General features: G+C 75.5%; 1 protein-coding gene across 1 annotated transcript in view; it reads right to left on the minus strand.

Annotated features, from left to right (window-relative positions):
* Positions 1-21,592, minus strand: part of IPO13 (importin 13) — a gene marked incomplete at its 3' end in the record, with an annotated part of 81,322 nt that overhangs the window by 23,413 nt on the left and 36,317 nt on the right. Inside the window, exons 10-12 of the mRNA XM_075914636.1 lie at positions 11,529-11,663; positions 10,959-11,102; positions 8,892-8,972 (exon numbers count right to left, since the gene is read on the minus strand). Coding sequence (XP_075770751.1) covers positions 8,892-8,972; positions 10,959-11,102; positions 11,529-11,663 — 360 coding nt within the window. The remainder of the gene's footprint in view (positions 1-8,891; positions 8,973-10,958; positions 11,103-11,528; positions 11,664-21,592) is intronic.

The raw sequence follows: 21,592 nt of genomic DNA on the forward strand, positions 1-21,592 counted from the left end.
GCCTTAGACCCCCAAACACAGCTCTGCCGGGGCCCCTCAAACCGGACCCGCAGCCCCAGGCCTTAGACCCCCAAACACAGCTCTGCCGACTCTCCACAAACCGGACCCGCAGCCCCAGGCCTTAGACCCCAAAACACAGCTCTGCCGGGGCCCCTCAAACCGGACCCACAGCCCCAGGCCTTAGACCCCCAAACACAGCTCTGCCGGGGCCCCTCAAACCGGACCCGCAGCCCCAGGCCTTAGACCCCCAAACACAGCTCTGCCGGGGCCCCTCAAACCGGACCCCCTGCCCCAGGCCTTAGACCCCCAAACACAGCTCTGCCGACTCCCCTCAAACCGGACCTGCAGCCCCAGGCCTTGGGCCCCCCAAACACAGCTCTGCCGGGGCCCCTCAAACCGGACCCGCAGCCCCAGGCCTTAGACCCCCAAACACAGCTCTGCCGGGGCCCCTCAAACCGGACCTGCAACCCCAGGCCTTAGACCCCCAAACACAGCTCTGCCGACTCCCCTCAAACCAGACTTGCAGCCCCGGGCCTTAGACCCCCAAACACAGCTCTGCCGGGGCCCCTCAAACCGGACCCCCTGCCCCAGGCCTTAGACCCCCAAACACAGCTCTGCCGGGGCCCCTCAAACCGGACCCGCAGCCCCAGGCCTTAGACCTCCAAACACAGCTCTGCCGACTCCCCTCAAACCGGACCAGCAGCCCCAGGCCTTAGACCCCCAAACACAGCTCTGCCGGGGCCCCTCAAACCGGACCCCCTGCCCCAGGCCTTAGACCCCCAAACACAGCTCTGCCGACTCCCCTCAAACCGGACCCGCAGCCCCAGGCCTTAGACCCCCAAACACAGCTCTGCCGGGGCCCCTCAAACCGGACCAGCAGCCCCAGGCCTTAGACCCCCAAACACAGCTCTGCCGGGGCCCCTCAAACCGGACCCACAGCCCCAGGCCTTAGACCCCCAAACACAGCTCTGCCGGGGCCCCTCAAACCGGACCCACAGCCCCAGGCCTTAGACCCCCAAACACAGCTCTGCCGGGGCCCCTCAAACCGGACCTGCAGCCCCGGGCCTTAGACCCCCAAACACAGCTCTGCCGGGGCCCCTCAAACCGGACCCGCAGCCCCAGGCCTTAGACCCCCAAACACAGCTCTGCCGACTCCCCTCAAACCGGACCCGCAGCCCCAGGCCTTAGACCCCCAAACACAGCTCTGCCGGGGCCCCTCAAACCGGACCCACAGCCCCAGGCCTTAGACCCCCAAACACAGCTCTGCCGGGGCCCCTCAAACCGGACCCGCAGCCCCAGGCCTTAGACCCCCAAACACAGCTCTGCCGGGGCCCCTCAAACCGGACCCCCTGCCCCAGGCCTTAGACCCCCAAACACAGCTCTGCCGGGGCCCCTCAAACCGGACCTGCAGCCCCAGGCCTTAGACCCCCAAACACAGCTCTGCCGACTCCCCTCAAACCGGACCTGCAGCCCCAGGCCTTAGACCCCCAAACACAGCTCTGCCGGGGCCCCTCAAACCGGACCCGCAGCCCCAGGCCTTAGACCCCCAAACACAGCTCTGCCGGGGCCCCTCAAACCGGACCCGCAGCCCCAGGCCTTAGACCCCCAAACACAGCTCTGCCGGGGCCCCTCAAACCGGACCCGCAGCCCCAGGCCTTAGACCCCCAAACACAGCTCTGCCGACTCCCCTCAAACCGGACCTGCAGCCCCAGGCCTTAGACCCCCAAACACAGCTCTGCCGACTCCCCTCAAACCGGACCTGCAGCCCCAGGCCTTAGACCCCCAAACACAGCTCTGCCGACTCCCCTCAAACCGGACCCGCAGCCCCAGGCCTTAGACCCCCAAACACAGCTCTGCCGGGGCCCCTCAAACCGGACCCGCAGCCCCAGGCCTTAGACCCCCAAACACAGCTCTGCCGGGGCCCCTCAAACCGGACCCGCAGCCCCAGGCCTTAGACCCCCAAACACAGCTCTGCCGACTCCCCTCAAACCGGACCTGCAGCCCCAGGCCTTAGACCCCCAAACACAGCTCTGCCGACTCCCCTCAAACCGGACCTGCAGCCCCAGGCCTTAGACCCCCAAACACAGCTCTGCCGACTCCCCTCAAACCGGACCTGCAGCCCCAGGCCTTAGACCCCCAAACACAGCTCTGCCGGGGCCCCTCAAACCGGACCCGCAGCCCCAGGCCTTAGACCCCCAAACACAGCTCTGCCGGGGCCCCTCAAACCGGACCCGCAGCCCCAGGCCTTAGACCCCCAAACACAGCTCTGCCGGCGCCCCTCAAACCGGACCCGCAGCCCCAGGCCTTAGACCCCCAAACACAGCTCTGCCGACTCCCCTCAAACCGGACCCGCAGCCCCAGGCCTTAGACCCCCAAACACAGCTCTGCCTGGGCCCCTCAAACCGGACCCGCAGCCCCAGGCCTTAGACCCCCAAACACAGCTCTGCCGGCGCCCCTCAAACCGGACCCGCAGCCCCAGGCCTTAGACCCCCAAACACAGCTCTGCCGACCCCCCTCAAACCGGACCTGCAGCCCCAGGCCTTGGGCCCCCCAAACACAGCTCTGCCGGGGCCCCTCAAACCGGACCTGCAGCCCCAGGCCTTGGGCCCCCCAAACACAGCTCTGCCGGGGCCCCTCAAACCGGACCTGCAGCCCCAGGCCTTAGACCCCCAAACACAGCTCTGCCGGGGCCCCTCAAACCGGACCCGCAGCCCCAGGCCTTAGACCCCCAAACACAGCTCTGCCGGGGCCCCTCAAACCGGACCTGCAGCCCCAGGCCTTAGACCCCCAAACACAGCTCTGCCGACTCCCCTCAAACCGGACCCGCAGCCCCAGGCCTTAGACCCCCAAACACAGCTCTGCCGACTCCCCTCAAACCGGACCCGCAGCCCCAGGCCTTAGACCCCCAAACACAGCTCTGCCGACTCCCCTCAAACCGGACCCGCAGCCCCAGGCCTTAGACCCCCAAACACAGCTCTGCCGACTCCCCTCAAACCGGACCCACAGCCCCAGGCCTTAGACCCCCAAACACAGCTCTGCCGGGGCCCCTCAAACCGGACCCGCAGCCCCAGGCCTTAGACCCCCAAACACAGCTCTGCCGGGGCCCCTCAAACCGGACCTGCAGCCCCAGGCCTTAGACCCCCAAACACAGCTCTGCCGACTCCCCTCAAACCGGACCCGCAGCCCCAGGCCTTAGACCCCCAAACACAGCTCTGCCGACTCCCCTCAAACCGGACCTGCAGCCCCAGGCCTTAGACCCCCAAACACAGCTCTGCCGGGGCCCCTCAAACCGGACCTGCAGCCCCAGGCCTTAGACCCCCAAACACAGCTCTGCCGGGGCCCCTCAAACCGGACCTGCAGCCCCAGGCCTTAGACCCCCAAACACAGCTCTGCCGGGGCCCCTCAAACCGGACCCGCAGCCCCAGGCCTTAGACCCCCAAACACAGCTCTGCCGGGGCCCCTCAAACCGGACCCGCAGCCCCAGGCCTTAGACCCCCAAACACAGCTCTGCCGGGGCCCCTCAAACCGGACCTGCAGCCCCAGGCCTTAGACCCCCAAACACAGCTCTGCCGGGGCCCCTCAAACCGGACCTGCAGCCCCAGGCCTTAGACCCCCAAACACAGCTCTGCCGACTCCCCTCAAACCGGACCCGCAGCCCCAGGCCTTAGACCCCCAAACACAGCTCTGCCGGCGCCCCTCAAACCGGACCCGCAGCCCCAGGCCTTAGACCCCCAAACACAGCTCTGCCGACTCCCCTCAAACCGGACCCGCAGCCCCAGGCCTTAGACCCCCAAACACAGCTCTGCCGACTCCCCTCAAACCGGACCCGCAGCCCCAGGCCTTAGACCCCCAAACACAGCTCTGCCGACTCCCCTCAAACCGGACCCGCAGCCCCAGGCCTTAGACCCCCAAACACAGCTCTGCCGACTCCCCTCAAACCGGACCCGCAGCCCCAGGCCTTAGACCCCCAAACACAGCTCTGCCGACTCCCCTCAAACCGGACCCGCAGCCCCAGGCCTTAGACCCCCAAACACAGCTCTGCCGACTCCCCTCAAACCGGACCCACAGCCCCAGGCCTTAGACCCCCAAACACAGCTCTGCCGGGGCCCCTCAAACCGGACCCGCAGCCCCGGGCCTTAGACCCCCAAACACAGCTCTGCCGGGGCCCCTCAAACCGGACCTGCAGCCCCAGGCCTTAGACCCCCAAACACAGCTCTGCCGGGGCCCCTCAAACCGGACCTGCAGCCCCAGGCCTTAGACCCCCAAACACAGCTCTGCCGGGGCCCCTCAAACCGGACCCACAGCCCCAGGCCTTAGACCCCCAAACACAGCTCTGCCGACTCCCCTCAAACCGGACCCGCAGCCACAGGCCTTAGACCCCCAAACACAGCTCTGCCGGGGCCCCTCAAACCGGACCCCCTGCCCCAGGCCTTAGACCCCCAAACACAGCTCTGCCGGGGCCCCTCAAACCGGACCCACAGCCCCAGGCCTTAGACCCCCAAACACAGCTCTGCCGACTCCCCTCAAACCGGACCCGCAGCCCCAGGCCTTAGACCCCCAAACACAGCTCTGCCGGGGCCCCTCAAACCGGACCTGCAGCCCCAGGCCTTAGACCCCCAAACACAGCTCTGCCGGGGCCCCTCAAACCGGACCTGCAGCCCCAGGCCTTAGACCCCCAAACACAGCTCTGCCGACTCCCCTCAAACCGGACCCGCAGCCCCAGGCCTTAGACCCCCAAACACAGCTCTGCCGGGGCCCCTCAAACCGGACCTGCAGCCCCAGGCCTTAGACCCCCAAACACAGCTCTGCCGGGGCCCCTCAAACCGGACCCGCAGCCCCAGGCCTTAGACCCCCAAACACAGCTCTGCCGGGGCCCCTCAAACCGGACCCGCAGCCCCGGGCCTTAGACCCCCAAACACAGCTCTGCCGGGGCCCCTCAAACCGGACCCGCAGCCCCAGGCCTTAGACCCCCAAACACAGCTCTGCCGACTCCCCTCAAACCGGACCCACAGCCCCAGGCCTTAGACCCCCAAACACAGCTCTGCCGACTCCCCTCAAACCGGACCCGCAGCCCCAGGCCTTAGACCCCCAAACACAGCTCTGCCGACTCCCCTCAAACCGGACCTGCAGCCCCAGGCCTTAGACCCCCAAACACAGCTCTGCCGACTCCCCTCAAACCGGACCCGCAGCCCCAGGCCTTAGACCCCCAAACACAGCTCTGCCAGGGCCCCTCAAACCGGACCCCCTGCCCCAGGCCTTAGACCCCCAAACACAGCTCTGCCGGGGCCCCTCAAACCGGACCCGCAGCCCCAGGCCTTAGACCCCCAAACACAGCTCTGCCGGGGCCCCTCAAACCGGACCCGCAGCCCCAGGCCTTAGACCCCCAAACACAGCTCTGCCGACTCCCCTCAAACCAGACTTGCAGCCCCGGGCCTTAGACCCCCAAACACAGCTCTGCCGGGGCCCCTCAAACCGGACCCCCTGCCCCAGGCCTTAGACCCCCAAACACAGCTCTGCCGGGGCCCCTCAAACCGGACCCGCAGCCCCAGGCCTTAGACCTCCAAACACAGCTCTGCCGACTCCCCTCAAACCGGACCAGCAGCCCCAGGCCTTAGACCCCCAAACACAGCTCTGCCGGGGCCCCTCAAACCGGACCCGCAGCCCCAGGCCTTAGACCCCCAAACACAGCTCTGCCGGCGCCCCTCAAACCGGACCCGCAGCCCCAGGCCCTAGACCCCCAAACACAGCTCTGCCGACTCCCCTCAAACCGGACCCGCAGCCCCAGGCCTTAGACCCCCAAACACAGCTCTGCCGGGGCCCCTCAAACCGGACCAGCAGCCCCAGGCCTTAGACCCCCAAACACAGCTCTGCCGGGGCCCCTCAAACCGGACCCGCAGCCCCAGGCCTTAGACCCCCAAACACAGCTCTGCCGACTCCCCTCAAACCGGACCTGCAGCCCCAGGCCTTAGACCCCCAAACACAGCTCTGCCGGGGCCCCTCAAACCGGACCAGCAGCCCCAGGCCTTAGACCCCCAAACACAGCTCTGCCGGGGCCCCTCAAACCGGACCCACAGCCCCAGGCCTTAGACCCCCAAACACAGCTCTGCCGGGGCCCCTCAAACCGGACCCACAGCCCCAGGCCTTAGACCCCCAAACACAGCTCTGCCGGGGCCCCTCAAACCGGACCTGCAGCCCCGGGCCTTAGACCCCCAAACACAGCTCTGCCGGGGCCCCTCAAACCGGACCCGCAGCCCCAGGCCTTAGACCCCCAAACACAGCTCTGCCGACTCCCCTCAAACCGGACCCGCAGCCCCAGGCCTTAGACCCCCAAACACAGCTCTGCCAGGGCCCCTCAAACCGGACCCCCTGCCCCAGGCCTTAGACCCCCAAACACAGCTCTGCCGACTCTCCACAAACCGGACCCGCAGCCCCAGGCCTTAGACCCCAAAACACAGCTCTGCCGGGGCCCCTCAAACCGGACCCGCAGCCACAGGCCTTAGACCCCCAAACACAGCTCTGCCGACTCCCCTCAAACCGGACCTGCAGCCCCAGGCCTTAGACCCCCAAACACAGCTCTGCCGGGGCCCCTCAAACCGGACCCGCAGCCCCAGGCCTTAGACCCCCAAACACAGCTCTGCCGGGGCCCCTCAAACCGGACCCGCAGCCCCAGGCCTTAGACCCCCAAACACAGCTCTGCCGGGGCCCCTCAAACCGGACCCCCTGCCCCAGGCCTTAGACCCCCAAACACAGCTCTGCCGACTCCCCTCAAACCGGACCTGCAGCCCCAGGCCTTGGGCCCCCCAAACACAGCTCTGCCGGGGCCCCTCAAACCGGACCCGCAGCCCCAGGCCTTAGACCCCCAAACACAGCTCTGCCGGGGCCCCTCAAACCGGACCTGCAACCCCAGGCCTTAGACCCCCAAACACAGCTCTGCCGACTCCCCTCAAACCAGACTTGCAGCCCCGGGCCTTAGACCCCCAAACACAGCTCTGCCGGGGCCCCTCAAACCGGACCCCCTGCCCCAGGCCTTAGACCCCCAAACACAGCTCTGCCGGGGCCCCTCAAACCGGACCCGCAGCCCCAGGCCTTAGACCTCCAAACACAGCTCTGCCGACTCCCCTCAAACCGGACCAGCAGCCCCAGGCCTTAGACCCCCAAACACAGCTCTGCCGGGGCCCCTCAAACCGGACCCCCTGCCCCAGGCCTTAGACCCCCAAACACAGCTCTGCCGACTCCCCTCAAACCGGACCCGCAGCCCCAGGCCTTAGACCCCCAAACACAGCTCTGCCGGGGCCCCTCAAACCGGACCAGCAGCCCCAGGCCTTAGACCCCCAAACACAGCTCTGCCGGGGCCCCTCAAACCGGACCCGCAGCCCCAGGCCTTAGACCCCCAAACACAGCTCTGCCGACTCCCCTCAAACCGGACCTGCAGCCCCAGGCCTTAGACCCCCAAACACAGCTCTGCCGGGGCCCCTCAAACCGGACCAGCAGCCCCAGGCCTTAGACCCCCAAACACAGCTCTGCCGGGGCCCCTCAAACCGGACCCACAGCCCCAGGCCTTAGACCCCCAAACACAGCTCTGCCGGGGCCCCTCAAACCGGACCCACAGCCCCAGGCCTTAGACCCCCAAACACAGCTCTGCCGGGGCCCCTCAAACCGGACCTGCAGCCCCGGGCCTTAGACCCCCAAACACAGCTCTGCCGGGGCCCCTCAAACCGGACCCGCAGCCCCAGGCCTTAGACCCCCAAACACAGCTCTGCCGACTCCCCTCAAACCGGACCTGCAGCCCCAGGCCTTAGACCCCCAAACACAGCTCTGCCGGGGACCCTCAAACCGGACCCACAGCCCCAGGCCTTAGACCCCCAAACACAGCTCTGCCGGGGCCCCTCAAACCGGACCCGCAGCCCCAGGCCTTAGACCCCCAAACACAGCTCTGCCGGGGCCCCTCAAACCGGACCCCCTGCCCCAGGCCTTAGACCCCCAAACACAGCTCTGCCGGGGCCCCTCAAACCGGACCTGCAGCCCCAGGCCTTAGACCCCCAAACACAGCTCTGCCGACTCCCCTCAAACCGGACCTGCAGCCCCAGGCCTTAGACCCCCAAACACAGCTCTGCCGGGGCCCCTCAAACCGGACCCGCAGCCCCAGGCCTTAGACCCCCAAACACAGCTCTGCCGGGGCCCCTCAAACCGGACCCGCAGCCCCAGGCCTTAGACCCCCAAACACAGCTCTGCCGGGGCCCCTCAAACCGGACCCGCAGCCCCAGGCCTTAGACCCCCAAACACAGCTCTGCCGACTCCCCTCAAACCGGACCTGCAGCCCCAGGCCTTAGACCCCCAAACACAGCTCTGCCGACTCCCCTCAAACCGGACCTGCAGCCCCAGGCCTTAGACCCCCAAACACAGCTCTGCCGACTCCCCTCAAACCGGACCTGCAGCCCCAGGCCTTAGACCCCCAAACACAGCTCTGCCGACTCCCCTCAAACCGGACCTGCAGCCCCAGGCCTTAGACCCCCAAACACAGCTCTGCCGACTCCCCTCAAACCGGACCTGCAGCCCCAGGCCTTAGACCCCCAAACACAGCTCTGCCGGGGCCCCTCAAACCGGACCCGCAGCCCCAGGCCTTAGACCCCCAAACACAGCTCTGCCGGGGCCCCTCAAACCGGACCCGCAGCCCCAGGCCTTAGACCCCCAAACACAGCTCTGCCGGGGCCCCTCAAACCGGACCCGCAGCCCCAGGCCTTAGACCCCCAAACACAGCTCTGCCGGCGCCCTCAGTGGCTGAGCAGAAGGGCTCTGCCCAGAGCAGCCTGACCCACTGTATCCCTGGTGCCCGCCGTGGGGCAGGCTGCGGTCCCCGTGCCAGGGCTACCCGTCGCCCCACCCCCACCTACCTCCACCACCTGGGCATCGTTCAGCCATTTGCTCAGCACCTGCCGGATGAGCTGGAAGACTTGCTGCAGCACGACCACCACCTGCCGGGGCAGAGCAGCCGCTCAGGCCTGGCAGCGGGGGCACGGAGGCCTCTGCCCGCTGGGGGAGGGATGGGAGTGTCTGATCGGCCAGTCCCCCCCTTGCTGGCTCTCTCAGAAAGAGGCCGGAGCGGAGGTGGGGGGCGGGGGAGCACCCTGGAAATGTGCCCAGCAGAGGCTCTTGTGAAACAGGGTGCGGAGCCCGGGGCAGCGGGGAGTCGGCACCTCCTCCTGGAAACCCTGCTCAGCTAGTTGAGTAGCCCTGCTGGGGGGTAGCAGACGGGGCTCCGCCCACTGGGAGGAGGGGGACACAGACGGGGCCCCGCCCACTGGGGGAAGGGGGGACACAGACGGGGCCCCCGCCCACTGGGGGAAGGGGGACACAGACGGGGCCCCCGCCCACTGGGGGGAGGGGGACACAGACGGGGCCCCGCCCACTGGGGGAAGGGGGACACAGACGGGGCCCCGCCCACTGGGGGGAGGGGGACACAGACAGGGCCCCGCCCACTGGGAGGAGGGGGACACAGACGGGGCCCAGAGCTAAAGCTTGAGGCACCCAGACTCTCCGGGCAGGGCGCAGGGACCCGCGCTGCAATGGGCAGCCCCTGGCTCGGGGAGGCAGCGGGGTGCGAACACCAGCCTGGGGCCCCGGCTCGGCAGGGCAGGAGAGGCTCCTCCAGCCCCCTCCTCCCGGCCAGGCCGCCCAGCCTGCGGGCAGCGGGGCAGCAGCTCGGGTGGGGGGGGGGGCGCCCAGCCACAGAGCTCCTAGGGCAGCGCGGGGGGCCCCTCGGGCGGGGGGGGCAGCCACAGAGCTCCTAGGGCAGCGCGGGGGGGCCCCTCGGGCGGGGGGGGCAGCCACAGAGCTCCTAGGGCAGCGCGGGGGGCCCCTCGGGCGGGGGGGGGCAGCCACAGAGCTCCTAGGGCAGCGCGGGGGGGCCCCTCGGGCGGGGGGGGGCAGCCACAGAGCTCCTAGGGCAGCGCGGGGGGCCCCTCGGGCGGGGGGGGGCAGCCACAGAGCTCCTAGGGCAGCGCGGGGGGCCCCTCGGGCGGGGGGGGCAGCGGCAGGGCTCCTGGGGCAGCGCGGGGGGCCCCTCGGGCGGGGGGGGGCAGCCACAGAGCTCCTAGGGCAGCGCGGGGGAGCCCCTCGGGCGGGGGGGGCAGCCACAGAGCTCCTGGGGCAGCGCGGGGGGGCCCCTCGGGCGGGGGGGCAGCGGCAGGGCTCCTGGGGCAGCGGGGGGGGCCCCTCGGGCGGGGGGGCAGCGGCAGGGCTCCTGGGGCAGCGCGGGGGCCCCTCGGGCGGGGGGGCAGCGGCAGGGCTCCTGGGGCAGCGGGGGGGGCCCCTCGGGCGGGGAGGGCCAGCGGCAGGGCTCCTGGGGCAGCGCGGGGGGCCCCTCGGGCGGGGGGGGCAGCGGCAGGGCTCCTCGGGCAGCGCGGGGGGCCCCTCGGGCGGGGGGGGGGGGCAGCGGCAGGGCTCCTGGGGCAGCGCGGGGGGCCCCTCGGGCGGGGGGGGCAGCGGCAGGGCTCCTGGGGCAGCGCGGGGGGCCCCTCGGGCGGGGGGGGCAGCGGCAGGGCTCCTGGGGCAGCGCGGGGGGCCCCTCGGGCGGGGGGGGGGCAGCGGCAGGGCTCCTGGGGCAGCGCGGGGGGGCCCCTCGGGCGGGGGGGGGCAGCGGCAGGGCTCCTGGGGCAGCGCGGGGGGCCCCTCGGGCGGGGGGGGCAGCGGCAGGGCTCCTGGGGCAGCGCGGGGGGGCCCCTCGGGCGGGGGGGGCAGCCGCAGGGCTCCTGGGGCAGCGCGGGGGGCCCCTCGGGCGGGGGGGCAGCGGCAGGGCTCCTGGGGCAGCGCGGGGGGCCCCTCGGGCGGGGGGGCAGCGGCAGGGCTCCTGGGGCAGCGCGGGGGGCCCCTCGGGCGGGGGGGCAGCGGCAGGGCTCCTGGGGCAGCGCGGGGGGCCCCTCGGGCGGGGGGGGGCAGCGCGGGGGAGCGGCGCCACCCACCGGGTTGGGGCCCTGCGGCGCGGGCGGCTTCTTGGCCTCGGCGCTCTCGCGGTCGTCGTCATGGTGGCTGATGTCCAGCGTGGTGAAGAGGTTGGAGAGCAGGCCCAGGATGTGCACGATGGCCAGTTTGTTGGAGGGGTTGGGCTGGCAGGGGAAGCAAAGCGTCAGCCCCGGCCACGGGCCCCTCCCCCCGGGCTAGCCACACGCCGTGGCCCCTGCGGCCTCAGCACAGCCCTGCCCCCGCGGGCTGGAGCCAAAGCTCTGCTGCAGAACGGCGCCGGACGCGTGCGGGAGCCGCTGCGGGGCTGGCAGGGCCGGCGAGGAGCGGGGGCTGGCGAGGGGCCGACGAGGGGCGAGGGGCGGGGGCCGGCGAGGGGCCGACGAGGGGCGGGGGCCGGCGAGGGGCCGACGAGGGGCGGGGGGCGGGGGCCGGCGAGGGGTGGGGGGCGGAGGCCGGCGAGGGGCCGACGAGGGGCGAGGGGCGGGGACCGGCGAGGGGCGAGGGGCGGGGGCCGGCGAGGGGCCGACGAGGGGCGAGGGGCGGGGGCCGGCGAGGGGCGGGGGCCTCACCGTTTCCTCAGCCAGCTTCTCTAGCTGCTGGACGTAGGGCGTGATGAGCGAGTGCAGGTTCTTCAGGATCTCCTCCACCTGCAGCGCCGAGAGCAGGAAGCCCAGAGCCTGCATCAGCCACATGCACTGACTGGTCTGCGGAGAGGGGAGGGACAGGTCAGCAGGCACCCCGCCCGCTCCGCCCCGCCCGGCGCTCTGAAGTGGGGGCCGGGCCGGAGGCCGCACGGGGAGCCCTGGAGCTGGGGCTGGCCCGGAGGCCGTGCTGACCACAGATGCCTGCCCCAAGCTAGGCAGAGAGGGGCAGCCAGGGGCATGTCCCAGAGAACAGGCGCGCTCCGCAGGCTCCTCCCCAGGGGACATCTGCCCTCCGCCAGCCTGCTGCCCAGGACCCCTCCTGCTGAACGGGCCGGGCTGAGGCTCCTGCCTGGACGGAGGATGAGATGGGCTGGGGGCAAGGAGCCAGCCCAGGCAGAGGCCCGAGGGACCGGCTCACTCCAGCCTTGGCCCATGCATGGCACAGAGGCCTGGCTCTGCCGTGCGGGGCTGGGCGTGGGCAGGGGCCCGTGGGCAGGCCTGGCTCTGCCGTGTGGGGCTGGGGGCGGGCAGGGGCCCGTGGGCAGGCCTGGCTCTGCCGTGCGGGGCTGGGCGTGGGCAGGGGCCCGTGGGCAGGCCTGGCTCTGCCATGTGGGGCTGGGGGCGGGCAGGGGCCCGTGGGCAGGCCTGGCTCTGCCGTGTGGGGCTGGGGTGGGCAGGGGCCCGTGGGCAGGCCTGGCTCTGCCATGTGGGGCTGGGGGCGGGCAGGGGCCCGTGGGCAGGCCTGGCTCTGCCATGTGGGGCTGGGGGCGGGCAGGGGCCCGTGGGCAGGCCTGGCTCTGCCGTGCTGGGCTGGGGGTGGGCAGGGGCCCGTGGGCAGGCCTGGCTCTGCCGTGCGGGGCTGGGCGTGGGCAGGGGCCCGTGGGCAGGCCTGGCTCTGCCGTGCTGGGCTGGGGGTGGGCAGGGGCCCGTGGGCAGGCCTGGCTCTGCCGTGCGGGGCTGGGGTGGGCAGGGGCCCGTGGGCAGGCCTGGCTCTGCCGTGCGGGGCTGGGGGTGGGCAGGGGCCCGTGGGCAGGCCTGGCTCTGCCGTGCGGGGCTGGGGGTGGGCAGGGGCCCGTGGGCAGGCCTGGCTCTGCCGTGCGGGGCTGGGGGCGGGCAGGGGCCCGTGGGCAGGCCTGGCTCTGCCGTGCGGGGCTGGGGGCGGGCAGGGGCCCGTGGGCAGGCCTGGCTCTGCCGTGCGGGGCTGGGGGCGGGCAGGGGCCCGTGGGCAGGCCTGGCTCTGCCGTGTGGGGCTGGGGGTGGGCAGGGGCCCGTGGGCAGGCCTGGCTCTGCCGTGCGGGGCTGGGGGTGGGCAGGGGCCCGTGGGCAGGCCTGGCTCTGCCGTGCGGGGTGGGGGGTGGGCAGGGGCCCGTGGGCAGGCCTGGCTCTGCCGTGCGGGGCTGGGCGTGGGCAGGGGCCCGTGGGCAGGCCTGGCTCTGCCGTGTGGGGCTGGGGGCGGGCAGGGGCCCGTGGGCAGGCCTGGCTCTGCCGTGCGGGGCTGGGGGTGGGCAGGGGCCCGTGGGCAGGCCTGGCTCTGCCGTGCGGGGCTGGGCGTGGGCAGGGGCCCGTGGGCAGGCCTGGCTCTGCCGTGCGGGGCTGGGGGTGGGCAGGGGCCCGTGGGCAGGCCTGGCTCTGCCGTGCGGGGCTGGGGTGGGCAGGGGCCCGTGGGCAGGCCTGGCTCTGCCGTGCGGGGCTGGGGGCGGGCAGGGGCCCGTGGGCAGGCCTGGCTCTGCCGTGCGGGGCTGGGGTGGGCAGGGGCCCGTGGGCAGGCCTGGCTCTGCCGTGCAGGGCTGGGGTGGGCAGGGGCCCGTGGGCAGGCCTGGCTCTGCCGTGCGGGGCTGGGGGCGGGCAGGGGCCCGTGGGCAGGCCTGGCTCTGCCGTGCGGGGCTGGGGGTGGGCAGGGGCCCGTGGGCAGGCCTGGCTCTGCCGTGCGGGGCTGGGGTGGGCAGGGGCCCGTGGGCAGGCCTGGCTCTGCCGTGCGGGGCTGGGGGTGGGCAGGGGCCCGTGGGCAGGCCTGGCTCTGCCGTGCGGGGCTGGGGGTGGGCAGGGGCCCGTGGGCAGGCCTGGCTCTGCCGTGCGGGGCTGGGGGCGGGCAGGGGCCCGTGGGCAGGCCTGGCTCTGCCGTGCGGGGCTGGGGGCGGGCAGGGGCCCGTGGGCAGGCCTGGCTCTGCCGTGCGGGGCTGGGGGTGGGCAGGGGCCCGTGGGCAGGCCTGGCTCTGCCGTGCGGGGCTGGGCGTGGGCAGGGGCCCGTGGGCAGGCCTGGCTCTGCCGTGCGGGGCTGGGGCGGGCAGGGGCCCGTGGGCAGGCCTGGCTCTGCCGTGCGGGGCTGGGGGCGGGCAGGGGCCCGTGGGCAGGCCTGGCTCTGCCGTGTGGGGCTGGGGGTGGGCAGGGGCCCGTGGGCAGGCCTGGCTCTGCCGTGCGGGGCTGGGGGTGGGCAGGGGCCCGTGGGCAGGCCTGGCTCTGCCGTGCGGGGCTGGGGGTGGGCAGGGGCCCGTGGGCAGGCCTGGCTCTGCCGTGCGGGGCTGGGCGTGGGCAGGGGCCCGTGGGCAGGCCTGGCTCTGCCGTGCGGGGCTGGGCGTGGGCAGGGGCCCGTGGGCAGGCCTGGCTCTGCCGTGCGGGGCTGGGGGTGGGCAGGGGCCCGTGGGCAGGCCTGGCTCTGCCGTGCGGGGCTGGGCGTGGGCAGGGGCCCGTGGGCAGGCCTGGCTCTGCCGTGCTGGGCTGGGGGTGGGCAGGGGCCCGTGGGCAGGCCTGGCTCTGCCGTGCGGGGCTGGGGGCGGGCAGGGGCCCGTGGGCAGGCCTGGCTCTGCCGTGCGGGGCTGGGGGCGGGCAGGGGCCCGTGGGCAGGCCTGGCTCTGCCGTGCGGGGCTGGGGGCGGGCAGGGGCCCGTGGGCAGGCCTGGCTCTGCCGTGCGGGGCTGGGGGCGGGCAGGGGGCCCGTGGGCAGGCCTGGCTCTGCCGTGCGGGGCTGGGGGTGGGCAGGGGCCCGTGGGCAGGCCTGGCTCTGCCGTGCGGGGCTGGGGGTGGGCAGGGGCCCGTGGGCAGGCCTGGCTCTGCCGTGCGGGGCTGGGCGTGGGCAGGGGCCCGTGGGCAGGCCTGGCTCTGCCGTGCGGGGCTGGGCGTGGGCAGGGGCCCGTGGGCAGGCCTGGCTCTGCCGTGCTGGGCTGGGGGTGGGCAGGGGCCCGTGGGCAGGCCTGGCTCTGCCGTGCGGGGCTGCGGGTGGGCAGGGGCCCGTGGGCAGGCCTGGCTCTGCCGTGCGGGGCTGGGGGTGGGCAGGGGCCCGTGGGCAGGCCTGGCTCTGCCGTGTGGGGCTGGGCGTGGGCAGGGGCCCGTGGGCAGGCCTGGCTCTGCCGTGCGGGGCTGGGGGGTGGGCAGGGGCCCGTGGGCAGGCCTGGCTCTGCCGTGCGGGGCTGGGGTGGGCAGGGGCCCGTGGGCAGGCCTGGCTCTGCCGTGCGGGGCTGGGGGTGGGCAGGGGCCCGTGGGCAGGCCTGGCTCTGCCGTGCGGGGCTGGGGGCGGGCAGGGGCCCGTGGGCAGGCCTGGCTCTGCCGTGCGGGGCTGGGGGCGGGCAGGGGCCCGTGGGCAGGCCTGGCTCTGCCGTGCGGGGCTGGGGGCGGGCAGGGGCCCGTGGGCAGGCCTGGCTCTGCCGTGCGGGGCTGGGGGTGGGCAGGGGCCCGTGGGCAGGCCTGGCTCTGCCGTGCGGGGCTGGGGGCGGGCAGGGGCCCGTGGGCAGGCCTGGCTCTGCCGTGCGGGGCTGGGGGCGGGCAGGGGCCCGTGGGCAGGCCTGGCTCTGCCGTGCGGGGCTGGGGGCGGGCAGGGGCCCGTGGGCAGGCCTGGCTCTGCCGTGCGGGGCTGGGGGTGGGCAGGGGCCCGTGGGCAGGCCTGGCTCTGCCGTGCGGGGCTGGGGGTGGGCAGGGGCCCGTGGGCAGGCCTGGCTCTGCCGTGCGGGGCTGGGCGTGGGCAGGGGCCCGTGGGCAGGCCTGGCTCTGCCGTGCGGGGCTGGGGGCGGGCAGGGGCCCGTGGGCAGGCCTGGCTCTGCCGTGCGGGGCTGGGGGCGGGCAGGGGCCCGTGGGCAGGCCTGGCTCTGCCGTGCGGGGCTGGGGGTGGGCAGGGGCCCGTGGGCAGGCCTGGCTCTGCCGTGCGGGGCTGGGGTGGGCAGGGGCCCGTGGGCAGGCCTGGCTCTGCCGTGCGGGGCTGGGCGTGGGCAGGGGCCCGTGAGCAGGCCTGGCTCTGCCGTGCGGGGCTGCGGGTGGGCAGGGGCCCGTGGGCAGGCCTGGCTCTGCCGTGCGGGGCTGGGGGTGGGCAGGGGCCCGTGGGCAGGCCTGGCTCTGCCGTGCGGGGCTGGGGGCGGGCAGGGGCCCGTGGGCAGGCCTGGCTCTGCCGTGTGGGGCTGGGGGTGGGCAGGGGCCCGTGGGCAGGCCTGGCTCTGCCGTGCGGGGCTGGGCGTGGGCAGGGGCCCGTGGGCAGGCCTGGCTCTGCCGTGCGGGGCTGGGGTGGGCAGGGGCCCGTGGGCAGGCCTGGCTCTGCCGTGCTGGGCTGGGGGTGGGCAGGGGCCCGTGGGCAGGCCTGGCTCTGCCGTGCGGGGCTGGGGGCGGGCAGGGGCCCGTGGGCAGGCCTGGCTCTGCCGTGCGGGGCTGGGCGTGGGCAGGGGCCCGTGGGCAGGCCTGGCTCTGCCGTGCGGGGCTGGGGGTGGGCAGGGGCCCGTGGGGCAGGCCTGGCTCTGCCGTGCGGGGCTGGGGGTGGGCAGGGGCCCGTGGGCAGGCCTGGCTCTGCCGTGCGGGGCTGGGCGTGGGCAGGGGCCCGTGGGCAGGCCTGGCTCTGCCGTGCGGGGCTGGGGGCGGGGAGGGGCCCGTGGGCAGGCCTGGCTCTGCCGTGCGGGGCTGGGGGTGGGCAGGGGCCCGTGGGCAGGCCTGGCTCTGCCGTGTGGGGCTGGGCGTGGGCAGGGGCCCGTGGGCAGGCCTGGCTCTGCCGTGCGGGGCTGGGGGCGGGCAGGGGCCCGTGGGCAGGCCTGGCTCTGCCGTGTGGGGCTGGGCGTGGGCAGGGGCCCGTGGGCAGGCCTGGCTCTGCCGTGCGGGGCTGGGGGCGGGCAGGGGCCCGTGGGCAGGCCTGGCTCTGCCGTGCGGGGCTGGGCGTGGGCAGGGGCCCGTGGGCAGGCCTGGCTCTGCCGTGCGGGGCTGGGCGTGGGCAGGGGCCCGTGGGCAGGCCTGGCTCTGCCGTGCGGGGCTGGGGGCGGGCAGGGGCCCGTGGGCAGGCCTGGCTCTGCCGTGCGGGGCTGGGGGTGGGCAGGGGCCCGTGGGCAGGCCTGGCTCTGCCGTGCGGGGCTGGGGGTGGGCAGGGGCCCGTGGGCAGGCCTGGCTCTGCCGTGCGGGGCTGGGGGTGGGCAGGGGCCCGTGGGCAGGCCTGGCTCTGCCGTGCGGGGCTGGGGGCGGGCAGGGGCCCGTGGGCAGGCCTGGCTCTGCCGTGCGGGGCTGGGGGCGGGCAGGGGCCCGTGGGCAGGCCTGGCTCTGCCGTGCGGGGCTGGGGGTGGGCAGGGGCCCGTGGGCAGGCCTGGCTCTGCCGTGCGGGGCTGGGGGCGGGCAGGGGCCCGTGGGCAGGCCTGGCTCTGCCGTGCGGGGCTGGGGGTGGGCAGGGGCCCGTGGGCAGGCCTGGCTCTGCCGTGCGGGCTGGGGGCGGGCAGGGGCCCGTGGGCAGGCCTGGCTCTGCCGTGCGGGGCTGGGGGTGGGCAGGGGCCCGTGGGCAGGCCTGGCTCTGCCGTGCGGGGCTGGGGGCGGGCAGGGGCCCGTGGGCAGGCCTGGCTCTGCCGTGCGGGGCTGGGCGTGGGCAGGGGCCCGTGGGCAGGCCTGGCTCTGCCGTGCGGGGCTGGGCGTGGGCAGGGGCCCGTGGGCAGGCCTGGCTCTGCCGTGCGGGGCTGGGGGTGGGCAGGGGCCCGTGGGCAGGCCTGGCTCTGCCGTGCGGGGCTGCGGGTGGGCAGGGGCCCGTGGGCAGGCCTGGCTCTGCCGTGCGGGGCTGGGGGGTGGGCAGGGGCCCGTGGGCAGGCCTGGCTCTGCCGTGCGGGGCTGGGGGTGGGCAGGGGCCCGTGGGCAGGCCTGGCTCTGCCGTGCGGGGCTGGGCGTGGGCAGGGGCCCGTGGGCAGGCCTGGCTCTGCCATGCAGGGGCTGGGGTGGGCAGGGGCCCGTGGGCAGGCCTGGCTCTGCCGTGTGGGGCTGGGGTGGGCAGGGGCCCGTGGGCAGGCCTGGCTCTGCCGTGCGGGGCTGGGGCGGGCAGGGGCCCGTGGGCAGGCCTGGCTCTGCCGTGCTGGGCTGGGGGTGGGCAGGGGCCCGTGGGCAGGCCTGGCTCTGCCGTGCGGGGCTGGGGGTGGGCAGGGGCCCGTGGGCAGGCCTGGCTCTGCCGTGCGGGGCTGGGCGTGGGCAGGGGCCCGTGGGCAGGCCTGGCTCTGCCGTGCGGGGCTGCGGGGTGGGCAGGGGCCCGTGGGCAGGCCTGGCTCTGCCGTGCGGGGCTGGGGGCGGGCAGGGGCCCGTGGGCAGGCCTGGCTCTGCCGTGTGGGGCTGGGGGTGGGCAGGGGCCCGTGGGCAGGCCTGGCTCTGCCGTGCGGGGCTGGGGCGTGGGCAGGGGCCCGTGGGCAGGCCTGGCTCTGCCGTGCGGGGCTGGGGTGGGCAGGGGCCCGTGGGCAGGCCTGGCTCTGCCGTGCTGGGCTGGGGGTGGGCAGGGGCCCGTGGGCAGGCCTGGCTCTGCCGTGCGGGGCTGGGGGCGGGCAGGGGCCCGTGGGCAGGCCTGGCTCTGCCGTGCGGGGCTGGGCGTGGGCAGGGGCCCGTGGGCAGGCCTGGCTCTGCCGTGCGGGGCTGGGCGTGGGCAGGGGCCCGTGGGCAGGCCTGGCTCTGCCGTGCGGGGCTGGGGGTGGGCAGGGGCCCGTGGGCAGGCCTGGCTCTGCCGTGCGGGGCTGGGGCGTGGGCAGGGGCCCGTGGGCAGGCCTGGCTCTGCCGTGCGGGGCTGGGGGTGGGCAGGGGCCCGTGGGCAGGCCTGGCTCTGCCGTGCGGGGCTGGGGGCGGGCAGGGGCCCGTGGGCAGGCCTGGCTCTGCCGTGCGGGGCTGGGGGTGGGCAGGGGCCCGTGGGCAGGCCTGGCTCTGCCGTGTGGGGCTGGGCGTGGGCAGGGGCCCGTGGGCAGGCCTGGCTCTGCCGTGCGGGGCTGGGGGTGGGCAGGGGCCCGTGGGCAGGCCTGGCTCTGCCGTGCGGGGCTGGGGGGCGGGCAGGGGCCCGTGGGCAGGCCTGGCTCTGCCGTGCGGGGCTGGGGGTGGGCAGGGGCCCGTGGGCAGGCCTGGCTCTGCCGTGCGGGGCTGGGGGTGGGCAGGGGCCCGTGGGCAGGCCTGGCTCTGCCGTGCGGGGCTGGGCGTGGGCAGGGGCCCGTGGGCAGGCCTGGCTCTGCCGTGCGGGGCTGGGGTGGGCAGGGGCCCGTGGGCAGGCCTGGCTCTGCCGTGCGGGGCTGGGGGTGGGCAGGGGCCCGTGGGCAGGCCTGGCTCTGCCGTGCGGGGCTGGGGTGGGCAGGGGCCCGTGGGCAGGCCTGGCTCTGCCGTGCGGGGCTGGGGGCGGGCAGGGGCCCGTGGGCAGGCCTGGCTCTGCCGTGTGGGGCTGGGGGCGGGCAGGGGCCCGTGGGCAGGCCTGGCTCTGCCGTGCGGGGCTGGGGGCGGGCAGGGGCCCGTGGGCAGGCCTGGCTCTGCCGTGCTGGGCTGGGGGTGGGCAGGGGCCCGTGGGCAGGCCTGGCTCTGCCGTGCGGGGCTGGGGGCGGGCAGGGGCCCGTGGGCAGGCCTGGCTCTGCCGTGCTGGGCTGGGGTGGGCAGGGGCCCGTGGGCAGGCCTGGCTCTGCCGTGCTGGGCTGGGCGTGGGCAGGGGCCCGTGAGCAGGCCTGGCTCTGCCGTGCGGGGCTGGGGGTGGGCAGGGGCCCGTGGGCAGGCCTGGCTCTGCCGTGCGGGGCTGGGGGTGGGCAGGGGCCCGTGGGCAGGCCTGGCTCTGCCGTGCTGGGCTGGGGGCGGGCAGGGGCCCGTGGGCAGGCCTGGCTCTGCCGTGCGGGGCTGGGCGTGGGCAGGGGCCCGTGGGCAGGCCTGGCTCTGCCGTGCGGGGCTGGGGGTGGGCAGGGGCCCGTGGGCAGGCCTGGCTCTGCCGTGCGGGGCTGGGGGCGGGCAGGGGCCCGTGGGCAGGCCTGGCTCTGCCGTGCTGGGCTGGGGGTGGGCAGGGGCCCGTGGGCAGGCCTGGCTCTGCCGTGCTGGGCTGGGGGCGGGCAGGGGCCCGTGGGCAGGCCTGGCTCTGCCGTGCGGGGCTGGGGGGCGGGCAGGGGCCCGTGGGCAGGCCTGGCTCTGCCGTGCGGGGCTGGGGGCGGGCAGGGGCCCGTGGGCAGGCCTGGCTCTGCCGTGCGGGGCTGGGGGTGGGCAGGGGCCCGTGGGCAGGCCTGGCTCTGCCGTGCGGGGCTGGGGTGGGCAGGGGCCCGTGGGCAGGCCTGGCTCTGCCGTGCGGGGCTGGGGTGGGCAGGGGCCCGTGGGCAGGCCTGGCTCTGCCGTGCGGGGCTGGGGCGGGCAGGGGCCCGTGGGCAGGCCTGGCTCTGCCGTGCGGGGCTGCGGGTGGGCAGGGGCCCGTGGGCAGGCCTGGCTCTGCCGTGCGGGGCTGGGGGTGGGCAGGGGCCCGTGGGCAGGCCTGGCTCTGCCGTGCGGGGCTGGGGGCGGGCAGGGGCCCGTGGGCAGGCCTGGCTCTGCCGTGCGGGGCTGGGGGCGGGCAGGGGCCCGTGGGCAGGCCTGGCTCTGCCGTGCGGGGCTGGGGGTGGGCAGGGGCCCGTGGGCAGGCCTGGCTCTGCCGTGCGGGGCTGGGGGCGGGCAGGGGCCCGTGGGCAGGCCTGGCTCTGCCATGCAGGGCTGGGGGTGGGCAGGGGCCCGTGGGCAGGCCTGGCTCTGCCGTGCGGGGCTGGGCGTGGGGCAGGGGCCCGTGGGCAGGCCTGGCTCTGCCGTGCGGGGCTGGGCGTGGGCAGGGGCCCGTGGGCAGGCCTGGCTCTGCCGTGCGGGGCTGGGGTGGGCAGGGGCCCGTGGGCAGGCCTGGCTCTGCCGTGCGGGGCTGGGGGTGGGCAGGGGCCCGTGGGCAGGCCTGGCTCTGCCGTGCGGGGCTGGGGTGGGCAGGGGCCCGTGGGCAGGCCTGGCTCTGCCGTGCGGGGCTGGGGGTGGGCAGGGGCCCGTGGGCAGGCCTGGCTCTGCCGTGTGGGGCTGGGGGTGGGCAGGGGCCCGTGGGCAGGCCTGGCTCTGCCGTGTGGGGCTGGGGGCGGGCAGGGGCCCGTGGGCAGGCCTGGCTCTGCCGTGCGGGGCTGGGGGCGGGCAGGGGCCCGTGGGCAGGCCTGGCTCTGCCGTGCGGGGCTGGGGGGTGGGCAGGGGCCCGTGGGCAGGCCTGGCTCTGCCGTGTGGGGCTGGGGGCGGGCAGGGGCCCGTGGGCAGGCCTGGCTCTGCCGTGCGGGGCTGGGCGTGGGCAGGGGCCCGTGGGCAGGCCTGGCTCTGCCGTGCGGGGCTGGGCGTGGGCAGGGGCCCGTGGGCAGGCCTGGCTCTGCCGTGCGGGGCTGGGGGTGGGCAGGGGCCCGTGGGCAGGCCTGGCTCTGCCGTGCGGGGCTGGGGGGTGGGCAGGGGCCCGTGGGCAGGCCTGGCTCTGCCGTGCGGGGCTGGGGGTGGGCAGGGGCCCGTGGGCAGGCCTGGCTCTGCCGTGCGGGGCTGGGGGCGGGCAGGGGCCCGTGGGCAGGCCTGGCTCTGCCGTGCGGGGCTGGGGGTGGGCAGGGGCCCGTGGGCAGGCCTGGCTCTGCCGTGCGGGGCTGGGGGCGGGCAGGGGCCCGTGGGCAGGCCTGGCTCTGCCGTGCGGGGCTGGGCGTGGGCAGGGGCCCGTGGGCAGGCCTGGCTCTGCCGTGCGGGGCTGGGGGCGGGCAGGGGCCCGTGGGCAGGCCTGGCTCTGCCGTGCGGGGCTGGGGGTGGGCAGGGGCCCGTGGG

The sequence above is a fragment of the Pelodiscus sinensis genome, unplaced genomic scaffold, assembly GCF_049634645.1.
Source record: "Pelodiscus sinensis isolate JC-2024 unplaced genomic scaffold, ASM4963464v1 ctg99, whole genome shotgun sequence".
NCBI classification, from domain to species: Eukaryota; Metazoa; Chordata; order Testudines; family Trionychidae; genus Pelodiscus; species Pelodiscus sinensis.